The sequence below is a fragment of the Callospermophilus lateralis genome, chromosome 1 (genome assembly GCF_048772815.1).
Source record: "Callospermophilus lateralis isolate mCalLat2 chromosome 1, mCalLat2.hap1, whole genome shotgun sequence".
Classification (NCBI taxonomy): domain Eukaryota; kingdom Metazoa; phylum Chordata; class Mammalia; order Rodentia; family Sciuridae; genus Callospermophilus; species Callospermophilus lateralis.
In genome coordinates, this window is record NC_135305.1 from 40904669 (window position 1) to 40928130 (window position 23462).

Here is a 23462-nt window from a genome sequence, read left to right on the forward strand (position 1 = left end):
GATGTTTATAAGAATTTCAGCTTTCTGTTTTTTTAATTTGTTTTAATTAGTTACACATGACAGTACAATGATCTTGATATCATACATTTGAATCAAATGAGGTATAATTTCTCTTTCTGAGTGTACAGGTTGTAGAATCACATTGGTCATACAGTCACGTATATATACATACAGCAATACTAGTGTCTATTTTATTTAATTTTTATATTTTTTATTTATTTATTTATTTTGAAGAACTGAAAATATTCTCTTAAACAAAGCAAACACACATACAACAAATAAGCAAAAACACAATAGTACACCAGGGCTGTGCAAGAATATCTCATGCCAGAATTGTCTGTGGACGGCTCCCTTTGCTCCCCTCCAGAATATAATCACTGCATCACTTGTGGCAGCACTACACGCATCCTTTGTTTTCGCTGACTTTAGAAACAAGAAAGATACTTGATTACCATCCCTGGAGATTCCTGTTGTCTCTGTAGTTGGTGAACAGGTGTAGGTCTTTCCTCCCCCCAGATAAGCAGCCAGGTCAGCTGCCCCCTCCTTGAGTTCAGCCTTACCTGTGGAGACAGCCTGGCTCTCTGGGTGAGAGGTGTCCGTGTCCTTTCTATTCTTGGCTCCTCTGCTGAGATTTCTAACAAGGGTGCCAATTAGTGCCAGTTATGATGGCAGCTTTCTGAAGTGAATAAGAAGGGATTGACTAAAAACAGGGTGAAAGATCTGACTCTGACTCTGTTACATTCTGTAATCTTTGTTAATTCCTCAACAATTTTAAGAACCTTTTTAAAAATCTCATTTTAAAAATATTTTAAATATGTCAATTTGTTTGATTAATATGCAAATACTTTAAAATTTGAAGTCCTCAAGACCTCTGATGTCTGCATTGGGATCAAGGCTATTCCTAAACTTTTTATTGTTGTTGTTTATCAGCCTTTTTTTCCTTAAAAAAGAAAACTATCTCTGTGTTTGTATATGATTGTGTATTTGTGTGTGCACATGTCTTTATATGATACTTGGGATTGAACCCAAAGCTCTTTACCATGCAGATATATCCACTGAACTCTTTATTTTTTAAATTTGAGACAGGATCTTGCTAAGTTGCCTCAAACTTACAATCCTCCTGCTTCAGTCTTGGTAGTAGTTTAGATTACAGGTGTGTGCCATAGTGCTAACAAAGTGATTTGAATAAGGAAAAGTGATTGAGTATATAATCTTAAATTATAACTCAATTTAAAAATGTTAATGTCCATAAATAAAAATGTTAATTGTGCCTGTGTTGATAATTTGTATTTAAACTGTTTTATTTTTGTCCTTACATCCATACCAAGTTGTGCTTTTAGAGTCTGACTATTCAAGCTGACATTTTAAGTATTCATAAAACTGAGATTATATTATTCTGTGACTATATCACTTAAATTTGCAAACAGTGGCAGATCCTAACTTTCATGCTTATCTTCAGTCTATTCCATAAAACTGGATTGTAATAAAAAATTTGCTCCAAAACTCATTTTAAAAGCTGTTGCTTCATTCTAATTTGATTGAACTATATTAACAAATTGATTGAACTATATTAACATCACCTAGATAGTGTATTTGGGTTTCAAATCACAGAAATGGGCATATGACTTTAAAAAGTAGATACTATTCAAATCACAGAAATGGGCATATGACTTTAAAAAGTGGATACTATCCAGAGGATACAGGGTTGCTTTCAAAATACAAGGGAAAATTAAACAAAAGCCAAGTCTCAGAAAGGACAGCAAGCAGAGCAGAAGTCCTGGAATCACAGACACTGGAATGGATGAGGAAATCTAGTTCCTGCAAGAGGGAGTCTGATTCTTTTGCCTTGTGTCACCCACTCAGCCTCTAGTGAGTCCAGCAGTGTATATGTGATGAGGTGCAGGATGAGGATAGTCTCCAAAGGAAAACATTGGTACCAAAGAGAGGAACAGAAAGTGAGTAGGTAAAATCCTGTTGTAACACTGAGCTGGTTTGCAAATCTGTAGTCTGATTTTGACAGTTTTCCTCTTAAAAATTTTAATTTTTTTTAACACCAAGGAAACTAAAAACAACAGAGAACTATAAGGAAATAGCTTAACATAACAAATGAGTGCGTGAAGATTCAAGGCTTTATGCAATTCTACCTCCATCTATGAAATGTGTCAATATAAGTAAAATTTCAATTTAAATAAATACAGTATTAACTTTATTTGGATAATTAATTTCTTGAGTAAATAGTAATCAGTTTTGGAAATTTAGATTTTCATTTTAGCTTTTTTTTAAAAAAAAAAAACCATTGAATGGTACCAGTTTGGTTTGTGACTTACAAAGCAAAAGAAAATATGCCATTTTTAAAAGTGTGCACTGATCTGTGTAGAAAGTGAACATAAAATTTACAAACTTTCATGGAACCAGTTGGCCACAATATTAGCTTGGACCTGTTCTTTAAAGTCATTTTGAGTTGGTGAACCTAAGGAATTCCCATTCTGATAATAAGTAGTCTTCTGTCTCGATTCCCACACACTCTTTACTACCACTTCTACCACTTAGACATCTTACTGATCCAGTTGCATTCTCTGGTTGATGATAATATCAGACATACACACACACTATTCTGTATCTCCCTCTCTGACCCTGCTACAGCACTTGCTCTTACGTTTTCCAAATCCTTGCTTTTCTTACTCCTGCTTCCTAGGAAGCTACTGAATTTTCCAGTGGAAAATGGAAAACCACACTATCAGACCATGTTGACTGTGACTTGGGCTTAGCCTCCTTCACTATTTAGCAGTTGTTTTGCTGTCCCAAAACACCTTCCTTTACCTCTCCAGCTTTCACTGTGTCCTTGTAGCTTCTACCTCACAGTTCTCAGTTATTTGCCTCCTACTTGAAAAGAAAATATAGAGGCCATCAGACAGGAACTCCCTCTGTCTTTCTTGTGTCTTCTCCTAAAACTGAGAAGCATTTTTTTTTCTTTTTAAGAGAGAGAATATTTAATATTTATTTTTCAGTTTTTGGTGGACACAACATCTTTATTTTACTTTATGTGGTGCTGAGAATCAAACCCAGCGCCCCATGCATGCCAGGCAAGCACGTTACCACCTGAACCACATCCCCAGCCCCAGAGAGGCATTTCTAATCATGCCCTTTTGCCTCTCAATAGCATCTTCTTTACCTACCTCTGCTCACTTCTCTCAGGATGTTGTCCTGTCAGCTGCACATTTGCATTTCTGTACCTTCAAAGAGTCCAATCTTTAAAAACAAAACACTCATGAAAGAAGATCACAAGTCCTTTTCCTTTGCTTCCTTACTAAACTTTGGAAAACTTGTTTATACTTGAACTTCCATACTTCTTAAGTGTATTGCTATGGTTTGGATGTGAGGTGTCCTCCAAAAACTCACATGTGAGACAATTTCCTTTCAGTCACAGCAGCGAAAAAGCTGACTAACACATATATTGTGGTTCCGTTTCTGGCCTTCCTAACCTTCTGGAATAGTTCTGTTGACTGTCACTGACAAACTCAGAGAGTTGCATTCAATTCTCGTCCTTCTGGGTCCTTTCAAAATATTTGAGATTTTTGGTGATATTCCTCTGGCCATTCCTTTCTCTGCCCCTTTGTTGGTTTTTCTCATCTCTGCCCATAATGTTTTCTGTCTAACCTATTTAGTGATGCTAAACTCTGGCTGCACATTATCATTACTTGGGATGCTTATTTAAAAAAAAAAACAAACAAAAAAAAAAAACTCATCTCTCTGCTGGTCCCAGGAGGCGGAGCCAGCCGCAGCATAAATAGAGCTCCCTGGGAATGTGGAGCCCCACTGCAAGCCTAGAACTATTGCTTCAGATGATCTTGCCCTCTGAAATTTCCTACTCACTGTAGCTTCATCACCTTATAAGTGGAGATTCTCCAGTCACCATATTGCCTCAGCTCCTGAACTTTAGGCCTGAGAACTCAATGGTCAGCTAGAAACAGCTACCTGGATGTCCCGCCCTCACCACTAATTTGGTATTTTCTAATGAAGTACATTCTCTCCCATTCCTTCCACATTTTCCCTGCATCCTTTAACCTAATAGGGTTATCAGTTCACTCTTACTGTCCCTTATTCTTCATGCCTCACTCAGTCACTCAGGTAGTTCTCAAATCCTCTAAAATTAGCCTTTTCTCATATTGAGTGTCCTCTCATTCCACCACTACTGCTTTGACTCATGCCATAAGTAACTGTCTGGGGAATCTGTAGGCTGACAGCCAGTAGCAGTCAGAACTCACATCTTCATGCTTTCCACTTAAGTCCGGCAAATCCCCTTTCAATCATGACATATCAGAAATCCACTGTCTGATGGGCAGAACTCTTTGTGGTCCCGCACCTTCCAGCCTTATCCCATGTCAGCCCTCCCCATCTCTTCCCTCTCCTACCATACCAGAGTCATCACATTTCTTGGGGAGTTATCGTAAACCCCTTGGATTCTCCCTGTCTTCCTTATCACTTTGAAAACCAAATCTCAATATAATTGATTTCTTTTCTAATCCCTTTTATATATTTGTGCAAGTACATCTTATTCTGAGAAGGCTATTTTAGATTTTTCTGAATTGCCAAAGGGTTTGAGGATGCAAAAACAAACAAACAAAAAAACCAAAACAACAACAACAACAAAAAGCAGTCCCTGAAAATGGCACTTATTTTCTTGTATCCCAGTTTACAAGTCATTTTTCCCCATTCTCTGGAGGCAGAGACAATCTTTATTCCCTTTTATATCCACATGGCTAATATAGGTTATAGCACATAGTAGCTCTGGAAAATGTTGACTGACTGAAAAATAGACTAAATGAATAAAAATTCCCCTGTCAAGCAAATATCCTGAATAAAGTACAAAATAAGAACAGAGATGCTGTAAGATACAGTCGCCAAGATGCTTGTTAACTGCATATCCCTGGACCCTATCCCAGATATTTTGAATCTGAATTTCTAGGAATGTAAGTAACTCTGTATCTTCAGTCATAGAAGTTACTTATGGCATGAGTCAAAGCAGTAGTGGTGGAATGAGAGGACATTCAATATGAGAAAAGACTAACTTTAGAGGATTTGAGAACTACCTGAGTGACTGAGTGAGGCATGAAGAATAAAAGAAAGTCAGAATGGACTGATATCCCTAGTAGGTTAAAGGATGCAGGGAATGTAACTAGGAATGTAACTCTGTATCTTCAATCATAAAAGTTTTGCCAGGTGTGGTGCATGCCTGTAATCCCAACAACTCTAGAAGCTGAGGAAGGAGGATGGCAAGTTCAAAGCCAGCCTCAGCAATTTACCAAGGCCTTAAGCATCTCAGTGAGACTCTGTCTCTATAAATAAATTACATAAAATGGCTGCGGATGTGGTTTAGTGGTTAAGTGCCCCTGTGTTCAATCTCCTGTTTGAGAACCTGTACAATAGAATATATGCTGCACACTGGCCTTTACATAAAAACATACATACATATATAAATAAGTAAAAGCATGCCTTGTACAAATAATTTCTACTGCCTGGACCTTATTTTCCTCCTCTGAAAATGATTCTTTAATAGCTGCATCATATTCTTCTCTGTCTTATAAAGGTTTTGGAGTCTGTCTATGCCTCAGAACAAAGTAAGGCAAGACTAACTCCTTCAAAATGAAGAGTGAAAATGCTTTGGATATGTGCCCATATTGATTTGGTTCTCTGGGGTACAGGGTCCCTGCTTCTTGTTGACTGACTCCAAACAATGTACCAAACCATTCTGATCCACTTGGCTTATGAAATACTCACTGATGTTTTCCAGACATCAGTCTCTTTTGTTCACCTCCTCTGTCAGACCTAGGCAGTTTTAATGTTTTTCAGAGGTGGGCTGGGGAAGGATGAAGGAGTGTGGTTTTGCAAAGCCAACATGTATCATCCTGTTATGACCCCAGGGCCATAATGTCTCTGGGGATGATATCCATCAGATATGATGAATAGTCTAAAACAGACAACCAAATCAACAAACAAAGCAGTTGGAGTGAAGAAAGGCCAATCAGCCATTTATTTTTGCCGCAGTTTAAAGTTTGATTTGTTTCATATCAATTTTTTCTTAATTTTTGTACCTTCAAAATGGAAGGTAATTTGCCATTCAGATAAAATTTTAAGACAAATATTTTAATCATTTGTGAAAGAAAAAATTGAGCACTCAGCCAACCAAAAAAGTGAATTATAACTTAAAACATTTTCATTGGCAAGGAAAGGTCAATATATAAAATTCCCATTGTTCAATAAAAATATACCTTTTTCAACTTTGCAAAATATATTCTTTTTTTTCTTACAATTCATTATGCTTTGCAACTGGAAGCAAACATACCCACCCACGTGAGCTTCTTGATTTCTTCATTACTGTCGAAGTGGCTCTGATTTGGATTATGAAGTCTACTGATAGACTGAAAATTATTTAAATACAGATACAATGTCTTGGGCATTTTTTTACAGCCTGTACAGTATGTTGTAATTTTTTTATATAGTAGGAATTCGTTAATCTTTATTTGAAAAAAAATAAATGCTGTCCTAAATAAGCAATGATAGCTTATAAATATTAAATAGATAACTAGTAAATATTAAGCTAAGGGGTGACTGCACTATTCCTAGTACTTTACAGTTCTGTGTATTTAATAATTCTGTGATGGTGTTGTCATTCCCCTTGTAAAGAGATTGGGCAAGAGAAGCTAAGTATCTTGGTCAAGGTCATACCACTAGTAAGCATTGAGTCAAGATCTGAACCCCCGACAGACTGTCTCCAGAGCCAATATTCTTATTTTCAACACTACATGGCTTACTCTTTATTGTTTTAACAGAAAATCAAAATGATCCATCTTTAACTGAAAAATAGATTCCTTCTGAAGTTAATGTTGAAAGCCTATTTCAGTACATTGCCCTGGCCTTCTCACTATTAAAAGGTTCTTTGGTGCTTATTCGAAACAGATGCAAACACTTAAAACATCCATTTGCATTGTGTTTCCCTGTGATTTGCTGGACCATGTCAGGTTGCCTTCAGGAGACTCATTTCTAAGTGACTGACTTCATTCGTCTTGCTGCTCCTTTACAAACCTGCAGCTTCGTGGGTCTGTTAAAGCTGGTTGGTCAGAGGTTTATTAGCATCTTGTGCCAACATTCTGTCTCTGTCTGTTTTAGAAAGATTTAGGCAGTTATGAGAAGAAACTGGGTGGGTTTTTCAAAGCACAATTTTTTTTTAACCAAACCTGTTGGCAAGACACAATGACAGGCTAATGGTTGTGCAAAGTTTATTTTCACGTACTTCTAACTCCAGGAATTATTCATTGGGAATCACTTAAAAGCCTTTGCCTTCCAAATGTGCTGCTTTTCCTCTAAGTTATTGTTCTTCAGTAAACTTAAGATTCAGTTGAACTTCCTTTTTCACTATTTTGGTTTTTTACTCTTTGTTTTTATTGCTTGCTCAACTCTTGTGATTGTTTAACTGTTGTATCTTATAATTTTTCATGCAAAATGATAAGGACAGGAAAATGTCACCATGAGCCCACAGTATGGGCAGGTCTATCTCTCTCGTCCTTAGGATAGATTAATGACAATATCATTTTAATGTGCTTTATTTCTCTTTCTAGTAATACGAATGATTTGGCATGAGTGTTTTGGTTAATCACAGTTTCTGATTAATAAAAATAAGACTTGTCACGGGGTTTTGGAGAATCAAAAAATAATGAATATATACTTTGCACCAATCAAAACATAATATAATCTCTTTTTTGATGATTCAGAATGTCCTTCAGAATCTTACTTCTTGTGATGGTTATCACCATGTTCATCGGTTAAAATTATATTTGGGAAATGTTTGAGGAAACAATTAAAGAAGATATGTTTGGATTATACTTAGATTTACTGAAATTATGTTTCTGAGTCACTTGAGCTAAGAATAGGGAGCGTTCTCTCTCACAGTGAAGCCTTAGGCTATTCTATTCCAGAGCTCCAAAACTGTAGAAGAAAGCTAGAGAAAAACCTCCTGACTATAATGAAATCCTTCTGGTACTTTGGCACCTATATCCTTTAAATGGTAATTATACCCTCTAATTTTATCATATGTTTTGTGTATCTTTATCATTGTACTTTATCTTGAAATCTGGTCATGTACTACTCAAGGGGTGAGACTGACTCTCCCTGTATTTTCCCTTCTCACCTATTACAAAGGCAAATATCAGTATCTCAACACGTTTTAATTTCTGAGACACAGATTATAATATTGTTTTTAATTTGAATGCTCTCAAGAGAGTTTAGAGTGATGTGGCTTATTTTATAGAACTTAATTTTCAACATCCAGTATAAATAGTGTGAGTGGCTTTTTTTCCTGTGACAGTCACCTATTTTGAGTTTTATGTTGATGAGTGTCAATCGGAGGCATGTTGTTGTTGTTGTTGTTTCTGTTTATTGTGTGGCATGGAGTAACATTTCATTTCTGAGGATGCTTATGACCTTGTTAAATAGCAGTCCAAAATTTGTGTAGCTTGTTTTGATTTTAACCAAAGTTACAGCTGCCTAGCTGTAAAGCAGTCAGTTTCTCTTATTATGACTAGTTCTTCAACTTGTACTGTTTTAAATTGCCTGCAATTAGCATATTTCAACCTTATTTTTAGGTTTAAATTGCAGTGTGAGAGTGTACTCTCCTCTTAGCTAATTAGTGCTATCAAGGAACAGTAGGTTACCTCATTAGTACCATGTGCATTTAATTAAAGAAGAGAAAATTGGAGTTAACCTCATAGTTAATATTTTCACAGAGTGCTACAATGCCAACACCTTCAATTGGAGTCACACCCCTGTGTATCTAATTATGCACTGGTGCCAAATAAGGTTAGCAAGGGTACTACAAGGCTGTTGACAAAATAATTTAGATGAAAATGTGTTTGTTGGATTCTGACAGTAAAATATAAGTTGAACATTTCTCCCTAGTCCCTATCTGCCAGCATCAGGTGACATACTTCTTCACAAGAAAGAGAAGGAAGGGGATATTTTGGAAGCCATTTTTCCTGTCTGAATTAATGTTGCTCTTATCTTGAAGAAAATGGCATATAGTCATGTAAAGCATATACAATCCGTTTCTTAAACAGAGCCCCTGAACTTCAGAGATGTATTTGAAAAGAATTATTTATAAGATGTAATATTTACATGTATCAAACCACTACAAATACTCCCTGACACCCGTACCACATCCCCCCCTTGCTTTTCTTCTTTTCTGGTATAGTTATAATTTCCCTTGTGTATCTTGTGAATGGGGATCATCCTTTTATATCATACATGAAGTCTAAGGATGTGTTGTCACATGATCTATTCAAATGCAGTGTAATCCTTTTGCCCTTCAGACAAAATCTTTGAAATGTCTAATGCTACTTAGGTAAAAAGTGACATTCCATGTCATTTATCAATAAATAATCACTTTTCTTTTACAGATAAAAATGAAAACTATACATTTGAGTATATAGAGTAGTTTTCAATGCAAATGGCAAAATTCAACAGGTTGTAACAGATATTATGGAGTAGAGGTCTATAGTCTTAAGTGTATTTTAATGGCAAAAATTGTGATACAATAATGCATAGCCCAGATAATTTATTCAAAGAAATTATTGGGATTGTTCTCAAATTTCATGGCAAGGAAGGTTTGCATTCATTGGTATTGGTTATAATTGACTAAAAGTCAAAGGATAGCTTTTTCAAAATTATATGGAGATAATTAAGTTTTAATAACAAATAGCATCCCATACTCTAAAATCACAGTGCCATTTAAATCTATAGGAGTATTTATGAGTATTGGCTATAATTTCAATTTAGAAATGGGAACTGAGTTTCCTAAGGCAGCATCACAATAGATAATCAGTGAATTTGGGGGTCCTTGGTTAATTCATTATGATTCTACTAGTAAACTTCACATTGTCAAATGATTTCTATTTTTAAAATCTGTGCTAGTATTAACTGTGAGGAAAAGATGGACTAGTCTTTCTTATGTTGATCTACCATGAGAATAATTCCCAAAGATGATTTTTTAAAATGATAATGTACATTATTAGCATAAGCCTTAAGACTGAAAATTTAAAAAAAAAAATAAATTAAGAAGCCAACTCCTGATTCTCTTTGTTTAATCTAGGAATTGCTTCCAGAAACAAAATTATGTGTCTGTGGCCACTCTTCTGGTGATGGGCATCCTCACAACACATTTGCAGTAAGTTACATTGGGCAACTAGAAATTCAGCTACTAAACACAAGGCCATGGACCCAATCCCATTAAACATAATCTCTGATTTTCTATAGTCATTCCCTTCTATGGGTACATATATAATCAAGAGATGGCTAATGTTAAGATACAGATGTAATTAATTGGTTTTCTGTTACTTCTTGTGTTCTCATTTCAATTATGTTTCATCAGATATACACTTCACAGTTTCTGTGAGTTGATGACATTAAAGTTCACCTTAATTATATAAAGTCTGTAGCACTGACACACTTTTCTTGAACTTTTAAGAATAATTTGATGAAAGTACTGAGATGCATAAAATAAATGAGTACATATTATAATTGATCCAGTAGATATTTTAAGAAAGAGTTGTTGTTCCTTATTCTGCAAGTTGCATATACATATGCCAGTGTGTGTGTGCCTGTGTGTGTGTGTGTGTGTGTGTGTTCTGCCACTAGAATGAATCTTGTCTCTTTGAACTATAATATTCGATGAAAATTGCTTTTGTGACCCAATTTATATACCTGTTAGCCTTGGAAATGAACAATAATCCGAAAGTGTTCATTCAAGAATTTTTAAATAGAGCAACTTCAGGCTTCTATTTGTCATGAATGCTACCTATATTCACAAGAAATCTCTAAATATGTATACTCATATATCTTAACATATAGAATTTTTAATTATTTTCATATGAGTTTATGTACTTATTTTGCTTCAAGAAAATAGAGGACTCCTGAATTGACTCTTTCAAAATTTATATTTTACTACCCTATGCATAATGTTTCTTAATTGTAATTGATAGAATACAAAATAACTGAGTCTTCTAAACAAGTGTTCTTCAGAAATTGAAAAAAAAATCTAATTCCATAGTTTCAAAAAAGATATTTCTTCATTAAAAGTAGTATCAGATTGATGTGGCATGTAACTACTCGTGGAAAATATAAAACTTTTAGAACAACAGTGAGTGTAGAGAATTGGTACTAAATTTTGTATATGGCAGTTATGTTATGATCTGAAATCATCTGGTTTGGGGTCTTACTCATTTCAATCCTCAAGTGTTTAACCCTCCTGAGCTTTCTTTGTGATAATATTTGAAAATAATGGCAAAAATTAAAAAATAGTGATGAGTTTTGTTAAATTGATGTAACTAAATTTATGTGAAAAGCTAAAACAATCTAAATTTCTAAGTATTCTTTAGTTTAAAGGAAGATAAATTTAAGATACTTCAAACATAATTATATACTTAAACTTAATAAAGAAGATTAATCAAAAAATACACTTTAAAAATAGTACATTAAAAATGGGATAGTACTCCTAATTGGTAACAGTTTTCCTAAAAGAATTCCAATGGAAAATTTGTTTTTATTAAACCAGAGTGTGAGCTGGCTTAACTACTAATAGTGTTTGTTCTTTATTTAAAACTATTTCTACCGTTTAAAAAAGTTCTGTTAAAAAAAAAGAAATCTATGTCATCAGATTTTTATGTTTTCACTGACATAGTTTCAGAATAAAAACGTAATATGGAGAAAGGAAGTAGTTCACCAGGGACCCTATAAGTAACTCCTCAAGGGAAGTGCTGCATTTGTAGCCCAGATCGTGATCCCTAGTATTTTAGTCTACCCAAAGGTATCCACGTCATTCTTGGCTGCCTTGAGTGCTGTGTTGAATAGTGTGAGGTGTTCCATGGGTCTGTGACCACATTTAGTCTCTCAGATAGAAAAAGTGCTAGATGGGCTAATGATGGTTCCTGTGGCCAATGAGGGAGGAAGAACATGGCAGAGCAGTGCACTAGGTGCTCACTGTCTTTGCAGGGTGCTGAACTCAGTGCTTCATATTTGTCACCAAGCGACGTCTCAGCTTTACAACTCAAGGGAAACATTACTTGATTATTATTAAGTAGATGCTTATTTTCCTTTATTGATTGCATTAGTTATAAACTTTCTGCAAGCTCAAACAGCTATATAATGGGATTTAAAATCAAGAAGCAAACTAAAACAAACACTATCTATTATTCATAGTTGACAATTCCTATGTGATGGGCATGGCTCTCTTTTAATATTCATTAAATTTTAAAAGTATCAATATCCTGGAGTGGTACTCTACTAAATCTAGAGCACCATAGGGTTTCTGTTGGACTAAGAGGGGAAAAATTGTGGAAGGATAGAAGAGGAGAACCTGAAGCCAGCTACTGTCCTTTATCATCTATGTGACTAACATTTTTATTAAATTTTGAATTGCAATTCTCCAATTTTTATTGGGCCTTATCAATTTAACATCACATATATCATTTCTGTGGTTTTTCAACTTTCACAAATAAAATGCTGACGTTTTCAGGCATGTGTTTCAATAGGCAGATTAAATTATTTTTTGCTCTCCCCTGCCCCTACTTCACGTAAAAAAATAACAATCCATTTAGTTTATTATGAAGCCTGAAATAAAGTGCCGTAAATTGCAAGGGAGGGGAAGCCACAATACCAAATTAACTTAAATAAGTAAACAGTACATATTTGAAATTAAATGGATGTCCACAGCTTTCCATCGCATCATCCTCTTGCATGCATTAACCTATATCACATGACTAACAAAATATGCAATACAAATATATTTCATAGGGACATTTTTCTGGCTGCTTGTTTTATTAATATCCATCAGATATTAGCCGTCCTTTGAATACTGTACCTTTCTAGCATTATAGTGCTGAACAATAGTGGTATTTTATCTACCCACTAATGCATTCTATTTACTGTGTCTGTACCAATTCATTGCAGTAGTAGGCAGTGGCTGAGCACACTTATATCACCTCTACCAGAAAATTGTAATCATAAGTTTTGTCTACCTGTTGTATTTAAATATTTGGGATCCGTGAGTTGTATTTTAATATTATAAGACAAAAATATTATATCCTTCTGACAATTTGGGTTTCTTCAGAAAGATCATTACTTTCTAGCTTTAAGTGACAAGAAATTGAGAATAAGAGAATTTCTTTGTGGGTGATTACTTTCCAATGCTTGTTTTTCACATTCTGTCTTTTCAAATGGTGTTTATTGTAAAACTAATCTGAAAAATATCTTCACTTATTTGACTTTTTGTTTTTATTTATTTATTTGTTTGTTTGTTTGTTTGTTTGTTTATTTTTGGTTCCAGGGATTGAACCCAGGAGCACTCAGTCAGTGAACCACACGCATCCTTATCCCCATTTATTTTGAGACAGAATCTCGCTAAGTTACTTAGGCCTCCCTCAGTTGCTGAGGCTAACTTGAACTCAAAATCCTTCTTCCTCAGCCTCTTGAGTAGCTGAGATTATAGGCATATGCTGCTGTGCCAGGCTTGTTTTTTCTTTTTTTTCTAATTTTCATGTTAAGGACACAAGACATTCCTTTTTGATGGATATTTTTGGTGTATCTAATATCTTTATGAATGGCTTATGATCAATATCCTGAATTTCACCGTCTTTGGCTTCCCTACTACACTAGTAATCTAAGTAAACTCACCACTGTATAACTAGACCCTGTTGACACCTCATCTGCCCAAGCGATTCATTAACACCTACCTGCAGATAATCTTATTGTTAGTCTTGCCTACAGTTTCTTACACCTAAATGAATACTGTTTTACTTAGCAGTCTTCCTGTTAACACTAAGTGCTAAGGCAATTATGTTGACTGCTTAGGTTTTTGTTTTTTTTTTTTTCCTTAGAGTCTTATTTTTAAATCATTTAGCATTGGACCAGATGAATCTTCTGATGAACAAAATATGTTACACCTTTAAACTTGATTGACTTTGGTTCAGTGAGTGGCTTTATGTCCTATTCAAATTAAGTTTCAGTGATCATATTTGATGTTTCCCTACCAGTCTTGACTCTGTTGTGATCGCCTCCTGAATGTTTCTTTCGATGGGGATTGTGATGATTTAAGAAGCTATTTTTTTGTGTGTTTCAAATACATTGTTCTCTTTGGGCTTTACTTAAATTCTGTTCTGCACCAAATAATCTATCCTATGAGTTCTAGAGTTACTGGATTGAATATTTGCAAATTACTTGTCGTCATACCATCATCGGTAAGATTAGAACAATAATAGTATTTACCTATACAGTGGCAATGGGGATTAAATTTGATAACCCTGAAAAATTCTTAGCCTGATGACTAACATGTCGTTAAGTATGCAATAGATGTTGAGTCTGTGGTGGCACCAATATACTCTGGCTTGGCAATTCTATTTGAAATAAATTAAGATATGTATTTATTATTAACACTAAAGGAGGCAGTGAGTATTGTACTGTAGGTCATGGCTAAGACAGATGGCAGTGTTTTCCACTGGGAGAAAATACTTTATATTCATTAATTTGAGTTGAACTCTGACTTACTCACAAAAATCATTGTTGTTCAAATGTTTGTGACTTTTCAAATGAAAGATGGCTAAGTGGAAGAATCAGAAACCTGCCTAACCATACTTAAATGATAGCCTCCTAGCCAAAGGAACTGTGGCTAAGACATGATAGGAAAAAAGACTATACTCTCGATTTTTGGTATCAGCTAAGGTACAGGAAGGTACTATAGCTGCATTGGAACTTTGGGTGGTAATGCAAAATACACCTGGGTTTTTTTCCTTCCTCTATTACAAATGCATTGGCAGGGGGTAATGAGAAGTTGAAATAGATTATTACTTACTAGCAATAAATATATAGAAGTTGAAACAGATTATAACTTACTAGTATTAATAGTCTCATCTAACTTGATGGACACAATTTCATTAGTATTAAGGTATGTAGTATAAACTGGATTTTATTATGAAGCAGTACAAATTAGATTTGTTATTCCATCATGTTTATTTTTGAGTGATGTTTATTGACTTTTATGATGGTATTGATACTATGGTTCTTCAGTAAGAAATAAATCTTAAGATTATAAAATATTTCAAACACGTTTTTGTTGATTTTATTAATATTCTAAACATATAGTATAGTGACCATGTTTAGGGTTACTATAGAAACCTTCCAGATGCTTCATCTGAAACAGAATAAATGTTTCTGTTTTTAAAAGCTTGTTTGACATTTGATGGAACTTCTTGATTAATCTTTCTCTTTCTTGGTATAATTCAAGATATTAGTAATTATCCTTACATACCTCAGTCATCTGGGATGTAAATCCCTGAGCTCAGTTCATTCTAGAGACCTCTCCTGAGTGATTGCCTCTCACCTTCTATTTTATTGCAATATTTGAGATTGCCATGAATTCTCTTGATGTTGACTCCAAGAAGGACTGATAGCAGAGCTTTTTCAATGGAAGCTGCTCTTTGAAATTTATAATGAATAATTTACTCCCCTTGATGATTCACCAAAGCATTAGTATGGCAGAAATCAGGGACTGATGAAAGGATTATTTATTTAGTTATCTGGTTTTGTTGTTGTTAATATATTTTTCATCAAATAAATTGATACACACACTTGAATATGTCTGTGGCAATAATGTGAATTTATGGTGCCTATTAGGACAGACTATATTTTTCCTTTCACATTTTAAAGCTATTTGTAATGAGCTATTATTATTGGTAGTTTCTACACATATGATATATAATTTGCATTAACTTCTAATAGTTCGCTCTATAATTCTTACATATTTCTAAACATCATTTAAGAAAATGTATATTCTGTATTTATTATTTATATTTTTGTCACTTGTATATTTCCATATTGTCTTATTTTAGTATACTAATAACCCAAAGGAGCAGAAAACAAGTCATCTTAGTTTATAATGACTTTGGCATGCACACATACAAGTATACATGCATACACTTATCTAAATAATCATTTGTATAAAACAATGTGCATGCATTGTTATTAAGCCCATTTGCAATTCATTTCTGCTTATTTTATTAAAGTTAAATTTTTGCATTCATGATTTTCATTAAGCAAATGAATTGCTTATAATGCACAGGTTTAACGAATTATGAAATCAGATTTTTATTACTGGCACAGTTAATGTAACCAGTAAATATTTCTCAACAACTGGATGTTTCATATAATTTCAGTATATAGAATGTTAGTTTAAGCAGCACATGATTTCATTGATGTAAAAACTTAAACCTGGAACTTAATGTTGTATTTAAAATCATTAGTTGATGGAGTTTGCAAAGCTTACTAATACCAAAATTCTGTTACACAATAATCATCATAGAACTTAGAAGAAGTTACAGTGGTTTACTTTAAATTACTCACTTTCCTCATCATAGCGATAATGAACTATGCAAAGAGATTCACACTATTGATTAGATAATGAATAAAATATTGTGCCAAGTTAAGGATTTCAAGTTAGAACTTTTTTTCATATTTAGCATCAAAGAACAGTTTTAAAATGCCCAGGCTCTCACAAACATGTTGCTAGCTTCTTTGTGTGAAGTCCTGGTTTCCATTCCATAGACACCTCCTGTTCTCTCTTGAGAAAGATTCCAGGAGATATTTTACCACATTGGCAAAAGTAATCTACCCTTCAAATCCAGAGTACTGATTATAACATCACACTCCAGAACATAGAACTTATATATTTAACATTTTAAGAGTAACACTATAATAATCCTAATCTTAGGCTTAATTTTAATTTATAATTAAACTGTAAAATATTTAGTCTGGCTTAAAACAGACAATAAAATAATGAGAGAAAAAAAAAACATCAGAAGAGGTTACAGTAAAGGGGAGGCATCAAGCAGACATCTCAGAGATAGATTCTTATTTCATTACCATAATTCATAAATTCACACATGGTAGAGTGAGTAAGTGTTGCCAATTTCCTGTTATCGGAATTTGACAAACTTAAAGGTTTAGGGATTTAAATTTTCTAGACCACCATATACAAATATTTTCTGTTGCATAGTTAATATAAAATTAAAATAAAGGAAATAAATCTGTATGGTAATTGTACTTTTGTTTTATCCCTATTTCCTCTAAATATATTTTTTGGAGGGGTGAGTACCAGGGATTGAACTCAGAGGCACTAACCCACTGAGTCACATCTTCAGCCTTATATTTGTACTTTATTTACAGACAGGATGTCACTGAGTTGCTTAGCACCTCGGTTTTGCTGAGGTTGGCTTTGAACTCACGATCCTCCTGCCTCAGCCTCTTGAGCTATTGGGATTACAGGTGTGTGCCACGACTCTAGGCTCTTCTAAATTCTTATTACCTATAGGTAGTGCATCTCTTTTACTCTCAGATATTGAGGCTAAAATACATACATAGTATGGTTTTTGGGCAGGTCTACCTTTCTTACTGCATTTGCAAAATAAAGAGGAGAAAATGTATAATGAACATACATTGTTATCTTTTGTGGACTGATGGAATTGTGAAACTAATGGGTCATATTTTTCATCTAATTCAAGTCCTTTATTTTACGATTGAAAAGACAATGTTAAGGAATTGAACTGACTTCCTCTACATTGCTCCGTTATTCAAGAAGTTCAAGGGCAGTTATTGATGAAATAACAATTCTTCAGTCTTGACACATGGTTCATTTACATTACTTTTTTCAGCTTGTGTCTTTAATTTTAGCTTAATAAATGTTTCAAATAAGGAACTTGCTCAATTATTCCAAACATTGCTAACTACTTTTAGCTAAGAAATGACTTTGAAAACCAGAGAGATTCCATGATGACTTAGGAAACTACTATAGAGTCCACTGAACTACATCTAGTTTTGACAAGAATACTTCTAAGCTCTCAATCAGATCAATGAGATGGCTTTAGAGGGTGAGGTTAAAAGAAAGCAAATTCAAGGATCTTGCATATTTTCTTCAAAAATGTTCTTGAGTGAATTGTGAAGTTCTAGACTTGATTTACTGCTTAAATTCTTCTATTAGGACTACACATAGGGACAAAAAAAAAATCAACTTATTTTTTAAAGTTATCTAACCATTCCATATTTAGCCTAATGGTTCAAATCTTAATCCTTTAGAATTATCTTCCTTTTATTTAGATCACATAGTCAAAAAAAAAATTCAGTTGTTCTTTAAAGAGTGTGTGTGGGTGGGGTGGGGGAACCTGAGGATTTCTCATTCCCTAGCTTACAGGGTGCCTGCTTACTATTTATCACATAAATATTAGGTCTTATAAATTGAGGATAAGTTATTAGTGGTTCTACTGATTATTAAATACAAGAAATATGAAACAATATGTGAAACCCAGGATGGATTTTTGGATTAACCATACAAACACTAAGTCCATAGCATGCAAATTTTATCCTGTATTGTATGTTATGAATTGACTACTTTAGAAATGAATACAAAGATTAGAAATTCTATTGAGAAATTATGGTTCTAGATAAATCCTAAAAGTATCTGGAATGATTAGTTCTATCATTGTTAATGAGCACCTACAGTTTTGTTATTGATACTATCACAGGATAGATGGCTCATTTTGTTCCTCTTTCTCTTAAAGAATATAGTCTTTAATGGTTTCTCAATTTCTGCAAGATAAATCTTGAACAATTTAAGCCTTTCAATCATTGCTGCCTCTTCCAATTAAAAAAAATACTGGGTTTTTATTATTTTCCCAGCCTAGAAACTATTATTTCAGAAACAAAAATTGGATCCTGACTTATCTATTGCTTTGAACCTAGAATATTGCATCTTTTAAAATCCCTCTGTAGCCACTAGTGATGCAAGGCACAGCTCAACTACTGTCCCACAAGACCAGTTTTCACCAATGCAGTTCAGACTGATTAACCCCTTTGGGTCTTGCATGTGTATACTTATGTATACTTATATCAATTCACATTTTTAAAATATAGGCCCCTGATACTCAATAGCAGTTAACTCATTTTTATTGAACATCTACTATGTATAACTTGCAAGAATAAGCAAACTTTTCAGTAAAATTATAATTAACATCCTGCATTTGAGAAATTTAGACTGTAAAGATGAAAAATATGTAATTTAGGACTGAAAAATCTATATAAACTATAAATGCAGATTTAATCCTTGTATTAAGGAATAGGAGATAAGTAGATGGGAGGGGATTATTTGAGATGACATTTTGCAAAGAAATACTGGTATACATGTATACATAATATCTCTATATAAAATACCAAAATTTAAACTTTTAAATGCTTTTTTAAGGACCTTAAATATTCTATAAATTTTCAAACAAAGAAGTAGATGTAACATAACAAGACCATACTATTTAAAGATATTTTGAGGAATAGTAAGAAAAGATTGGAATGAGAAAAGATATTGGAGTCTATGTGTCCAGATTAGAGAATGTTGTCCAAAAAAAAAGCAATAATGGTTATCTTAACCAAGAGATGAATAGGGTAAAGAGGTAAAAAGACAGAGTTAAGGAAGAAACAAAAGACATTAAAATTTCTGGAATGATATACCTGGTTGTTTGTACTTGGCTGATTGGGATCCAGGTGTTATCTTTAGAACTTAAGGAAGAATAGGAGGTTTGATTGTAGCAGTAGGAAGCTGAAGGATTTGTTTGAACAGTGAAATATCTGTTCAGAGTTGAGTTGGAGATTATGCATTTTTGTAAGTCATATCATGCTCAGGAGACTACAGTCACATAATTTTAAAGGAAATCATGAAGAGGAAGATAGCACAAAGAAATCAAGAGACAAGTCATTGTGTAAGGGAAGAAACAACCAGTAAAGAAAATGCACTCTACAGGGACAGTAGAGAAGCAGGAGCCAGCACTCAAAGAACAATAGAACAGGGACACATGTGTGGTTGCAAATATCTTCTATTATTTTAATTAAGCCTTGTTCTTCCCCACCCCCCAAATCATTTTTAGGTTCACAGCCAAATTGAGATAGAGATACAGGGTTTTCCCATGCAGTCTGTTTGCAGTAACCTCTCCCATCATCAACATTCCCACCAGCAGAGTGGTGCATTTATTGCCACTGTTAAACCATGCTAAGCTATTGTCGAAACCCACAGTCCATAGTGTACATTAGGGTTCACTTTGGTGTTGTGTGTTATATGGCTTTGAACAAAAGCCAAATTACATGCATCCCCCACTATAGTATCAGAGATTATTTTCACTCCCCAAAGAAACACTTTGTCCCAGGCCTTATTTATCTCTCTCTTCCTTCTAAATCTTGACAATCACTCTGGAGGAGATTATTTAAAAGCTAAGAATGGTTGGCATCTTCACAGACTAGAGTGTGTCGTTTAGACTGTAGAAGACAGTTTGGGCAACGTTGTTTTCATCAGATTTTACCTTGTGGCATGGGCTTAAATGGTTACTGAGAGGGTTTCTATAGAAATATTGAGTAGTATACACTAGTCTTTGGGGGTGGGGGGGGATTCTGATAAAGGGGAAGATAATGGGATTGCAGCTAGATAGGAAAACAAAACTGAAGAAAGTGTAGGGAGGGGGCAACAATGAAAATGAAAAGATTAAAATGCAACAGGGAAAAGAAGTAAGAGTTGAAAGAAGATCAGAATGAGGAAAGAATAGAGTGATGGCATCAAGGGCACAGGTGGAGCTCTTCCTCTTTGTATTATTTACTAATTATTTACATTACTCACATTGCATTATTTCCTGATTCTGTGCATACCTGTGACTACTTCTCTTCCCTCTAGTGACGTGACATTCAATTTTGAACTTTATATCAGATTTTAGGAATTCCAAATTGTATGACAAGCCGCGTAAAAGAGGAGGAGAGTGTGATTATCATTGCTAAAATGTTCTAGATGTGACAGCATTATTCTCTCCATGTTTGTTATACTTGATGATGTTATTAGTTAAAAGAACAACTATACAGAGTTCAAACTTAGCAACTACTTTCTCACAAAAGAGTCTAATAACACAATCACAAGTCTAATAACACAATCGCATGTTCTTTCCTTTCCCTCATACAGTTAAGAGGTATCAGTGTAAGTCTGAGAACATCAATTATTTTATGAAACGTTCAGATACATTAGGAGTTTGAACTTTTAAAGTAATTGGCTAATTTTTGGTAATTAATAAAAGTTTTCACTTTTTATAAAAACCTTTTAGTGAAATCAGAACATGTAACAGAAGTGAAATGTATGGAGAAATATTATGATAGTCTTTCTTTCTTTGTATTGTCAGTTTTAAATTTTAAGAGCAACCCAATAAACCAACCAACGAAACTACCCTCAGACATACTATATTTAGTACTATACAATAGGAATACAAAGATATGACACTCATTCTCTTCTTTCTACTCATAAAATTGGAAGTAATGTTTAAAAAAATGAACAACAAAAGATATAAAGACAAATAGAAACATTAGTTTTGGAGTCCACGGTGGAGAAGCCTTCCTTTATCTCTCTGTGTAAGTCATTTCTGGACCTCACTCTCAACTCCTATCTTTTTTCTTTTTTAATTTTCACATATATTTTGTAATAAACTTGTCTATTTTACACATAATGCATATACATATAAAACCTATTAGGATTTTTAAAGTTTTTAAAAATCTTTTTATGGGTACATTACAATTATACATAATAGTGGGATTTAATTTACTCTATTGGTACATGCATCATATCTATCTTTCCAACCATTCCAGTACAAGTTTTAATTATATTGTGTCCAGGTTATTGCCAAGAGCCAACTCCTGGGCTTTATTCTAAACTTTCTGACCTGTAAATCTGCACTAGTCAACCTTTCCCAGGGAATGGCCTCAAAGTATATATTTACTCTAATTTGATGGCTGAAATCAGTAAATTATGCCTCTTAGAAAAATAGTTTCCTGCTCAGAGAAGATAATATTTCTGTTTTGCAAAGTGGACCTAAAATAGTAGAATTTTGGAAACTGGTGATTTACATAACACTCTCTAAATATGTTAATTAAAATATGCTAATTTATATATTACTCTACATAAATTTTTGTGAATTCTGAGCAAGTAGTTCTTACATAATTTTTACTGAAAAATAATTCATTTAACATTCTTGGCGGAATGTTGCTCCTTTTCCTTCTTTCCCATCTCCTTCCTAAGAAAATATGTTGAATTTTTCAAAGCTGAGTGGAATTGTTTTTCAGTTTTGTACTTTGCTAGGGTTTTGGTCAAAACATCAAATAAATCAGGTTTTGTGAGACAGAAGTCAAAATATAGTCATCTTGGCAGATGCTGGCTCTGAGGTATAGCAGTCATTTATAGTAATGTTTACTACATCTGTTTACACCTAATTTTGCTCTTGAGGAAACAACATAACAAAAAAATAAAATAACATCTCTAGGGTCACATTTCAGTAACAGATTGAGCCAAGATACAAACTCAGAGCTCTCTGGCACCAAAGATGTCTTCTTCATATCACTTCACCTGTTTGAATTCCTCTGACTATGGACTGTGTTTTACTCTTCCACAAACATCACTTAAAAGAAAGATCCCCCTACAGTAGAATAATGCTTGAACATTCGAATGATCTTCGTTTTCTGGAATACCTTGATTTTGCTATCCTTTACCTTTTGTCAGCTAGGGAATTCTCAGCTCCCACAATTACACACACACACACATACATACACACACGGATTTGACAACTACTAGACAATGCTCCATGCTCTCAAAAATATGATGATTTTAAGAAGTTCTGATCAAAACTGACTATATTTTCTCTATATATATATTTCCTTGTGTTCTTAAACCAACATTTTAATTTCGTTAAATCTTTTCTTCTGTTTTACAGTCTAAACACTAATTTGGCATTCTTTTTTTTTTTTTAATTAATTTTTATTGTAGGTTGTTCAAAACATTACATAGTTCTTGATATATCATAATTCACACTTTGATTCAAGTGGGATATGAACTCCCATTCATACAATCAATCAACAAGTATATGAAAAAATGCTCACCATCTCTAGCAGTCAGAGAAATGCAAATCAAAACCACCCTAAGATACCATCTCACTCCAGTAAGATTGGCAGCCATTAGGAAGTCAAACAGCAACAAGTGCTGGCGAGGATGTGGAGAAAAGGGTACTCTTGTACATTGCTGGTGGGACTGCAAATTGGTGCGGCCAATTTGGAAAGCAGTATGGAGATTTCTTGGAAAGCTCGGAATGGAACCACCTTTTGATCCAGCTATTCCACTACTCGGTCTATTCCCTAAAGACCTAAAAAGAGCACACTATAGGGACACTGCTACATCCATGTTCATAGCAGCACAATTCACAATAGCAAGACTGTGGAACCAACCTAGATGCCCTTCAATAGACGAATGGATAAAAAAAATGTGGCATTTATACACAATGGAGTATTACTCTGCATTAAGAAATGACAAA

General features: G+C 34.1%; 1 protein-coding gene across 1 annotated transcript in view; it reads left to right on the plus strand.

Annotated features, from left to right (window-relative positions):
- Window positions 1-23462, plus strand: part of Foxp2 (forkhead box P2) — a 374093-nt gene that overhangs the window by 245259 nt on the left and 105372 nt on the right. The window contains exon 4 of the mRNA XM_076861639.2: window positions 10142-10216. Within this exon, the coding sequence (XP_076717754.2) occupies window positions 10142-10216 (75 nt within the window). The remainder of the gene's footprint in view (window positions 1-10141; window positions 10217-23462) is intronic.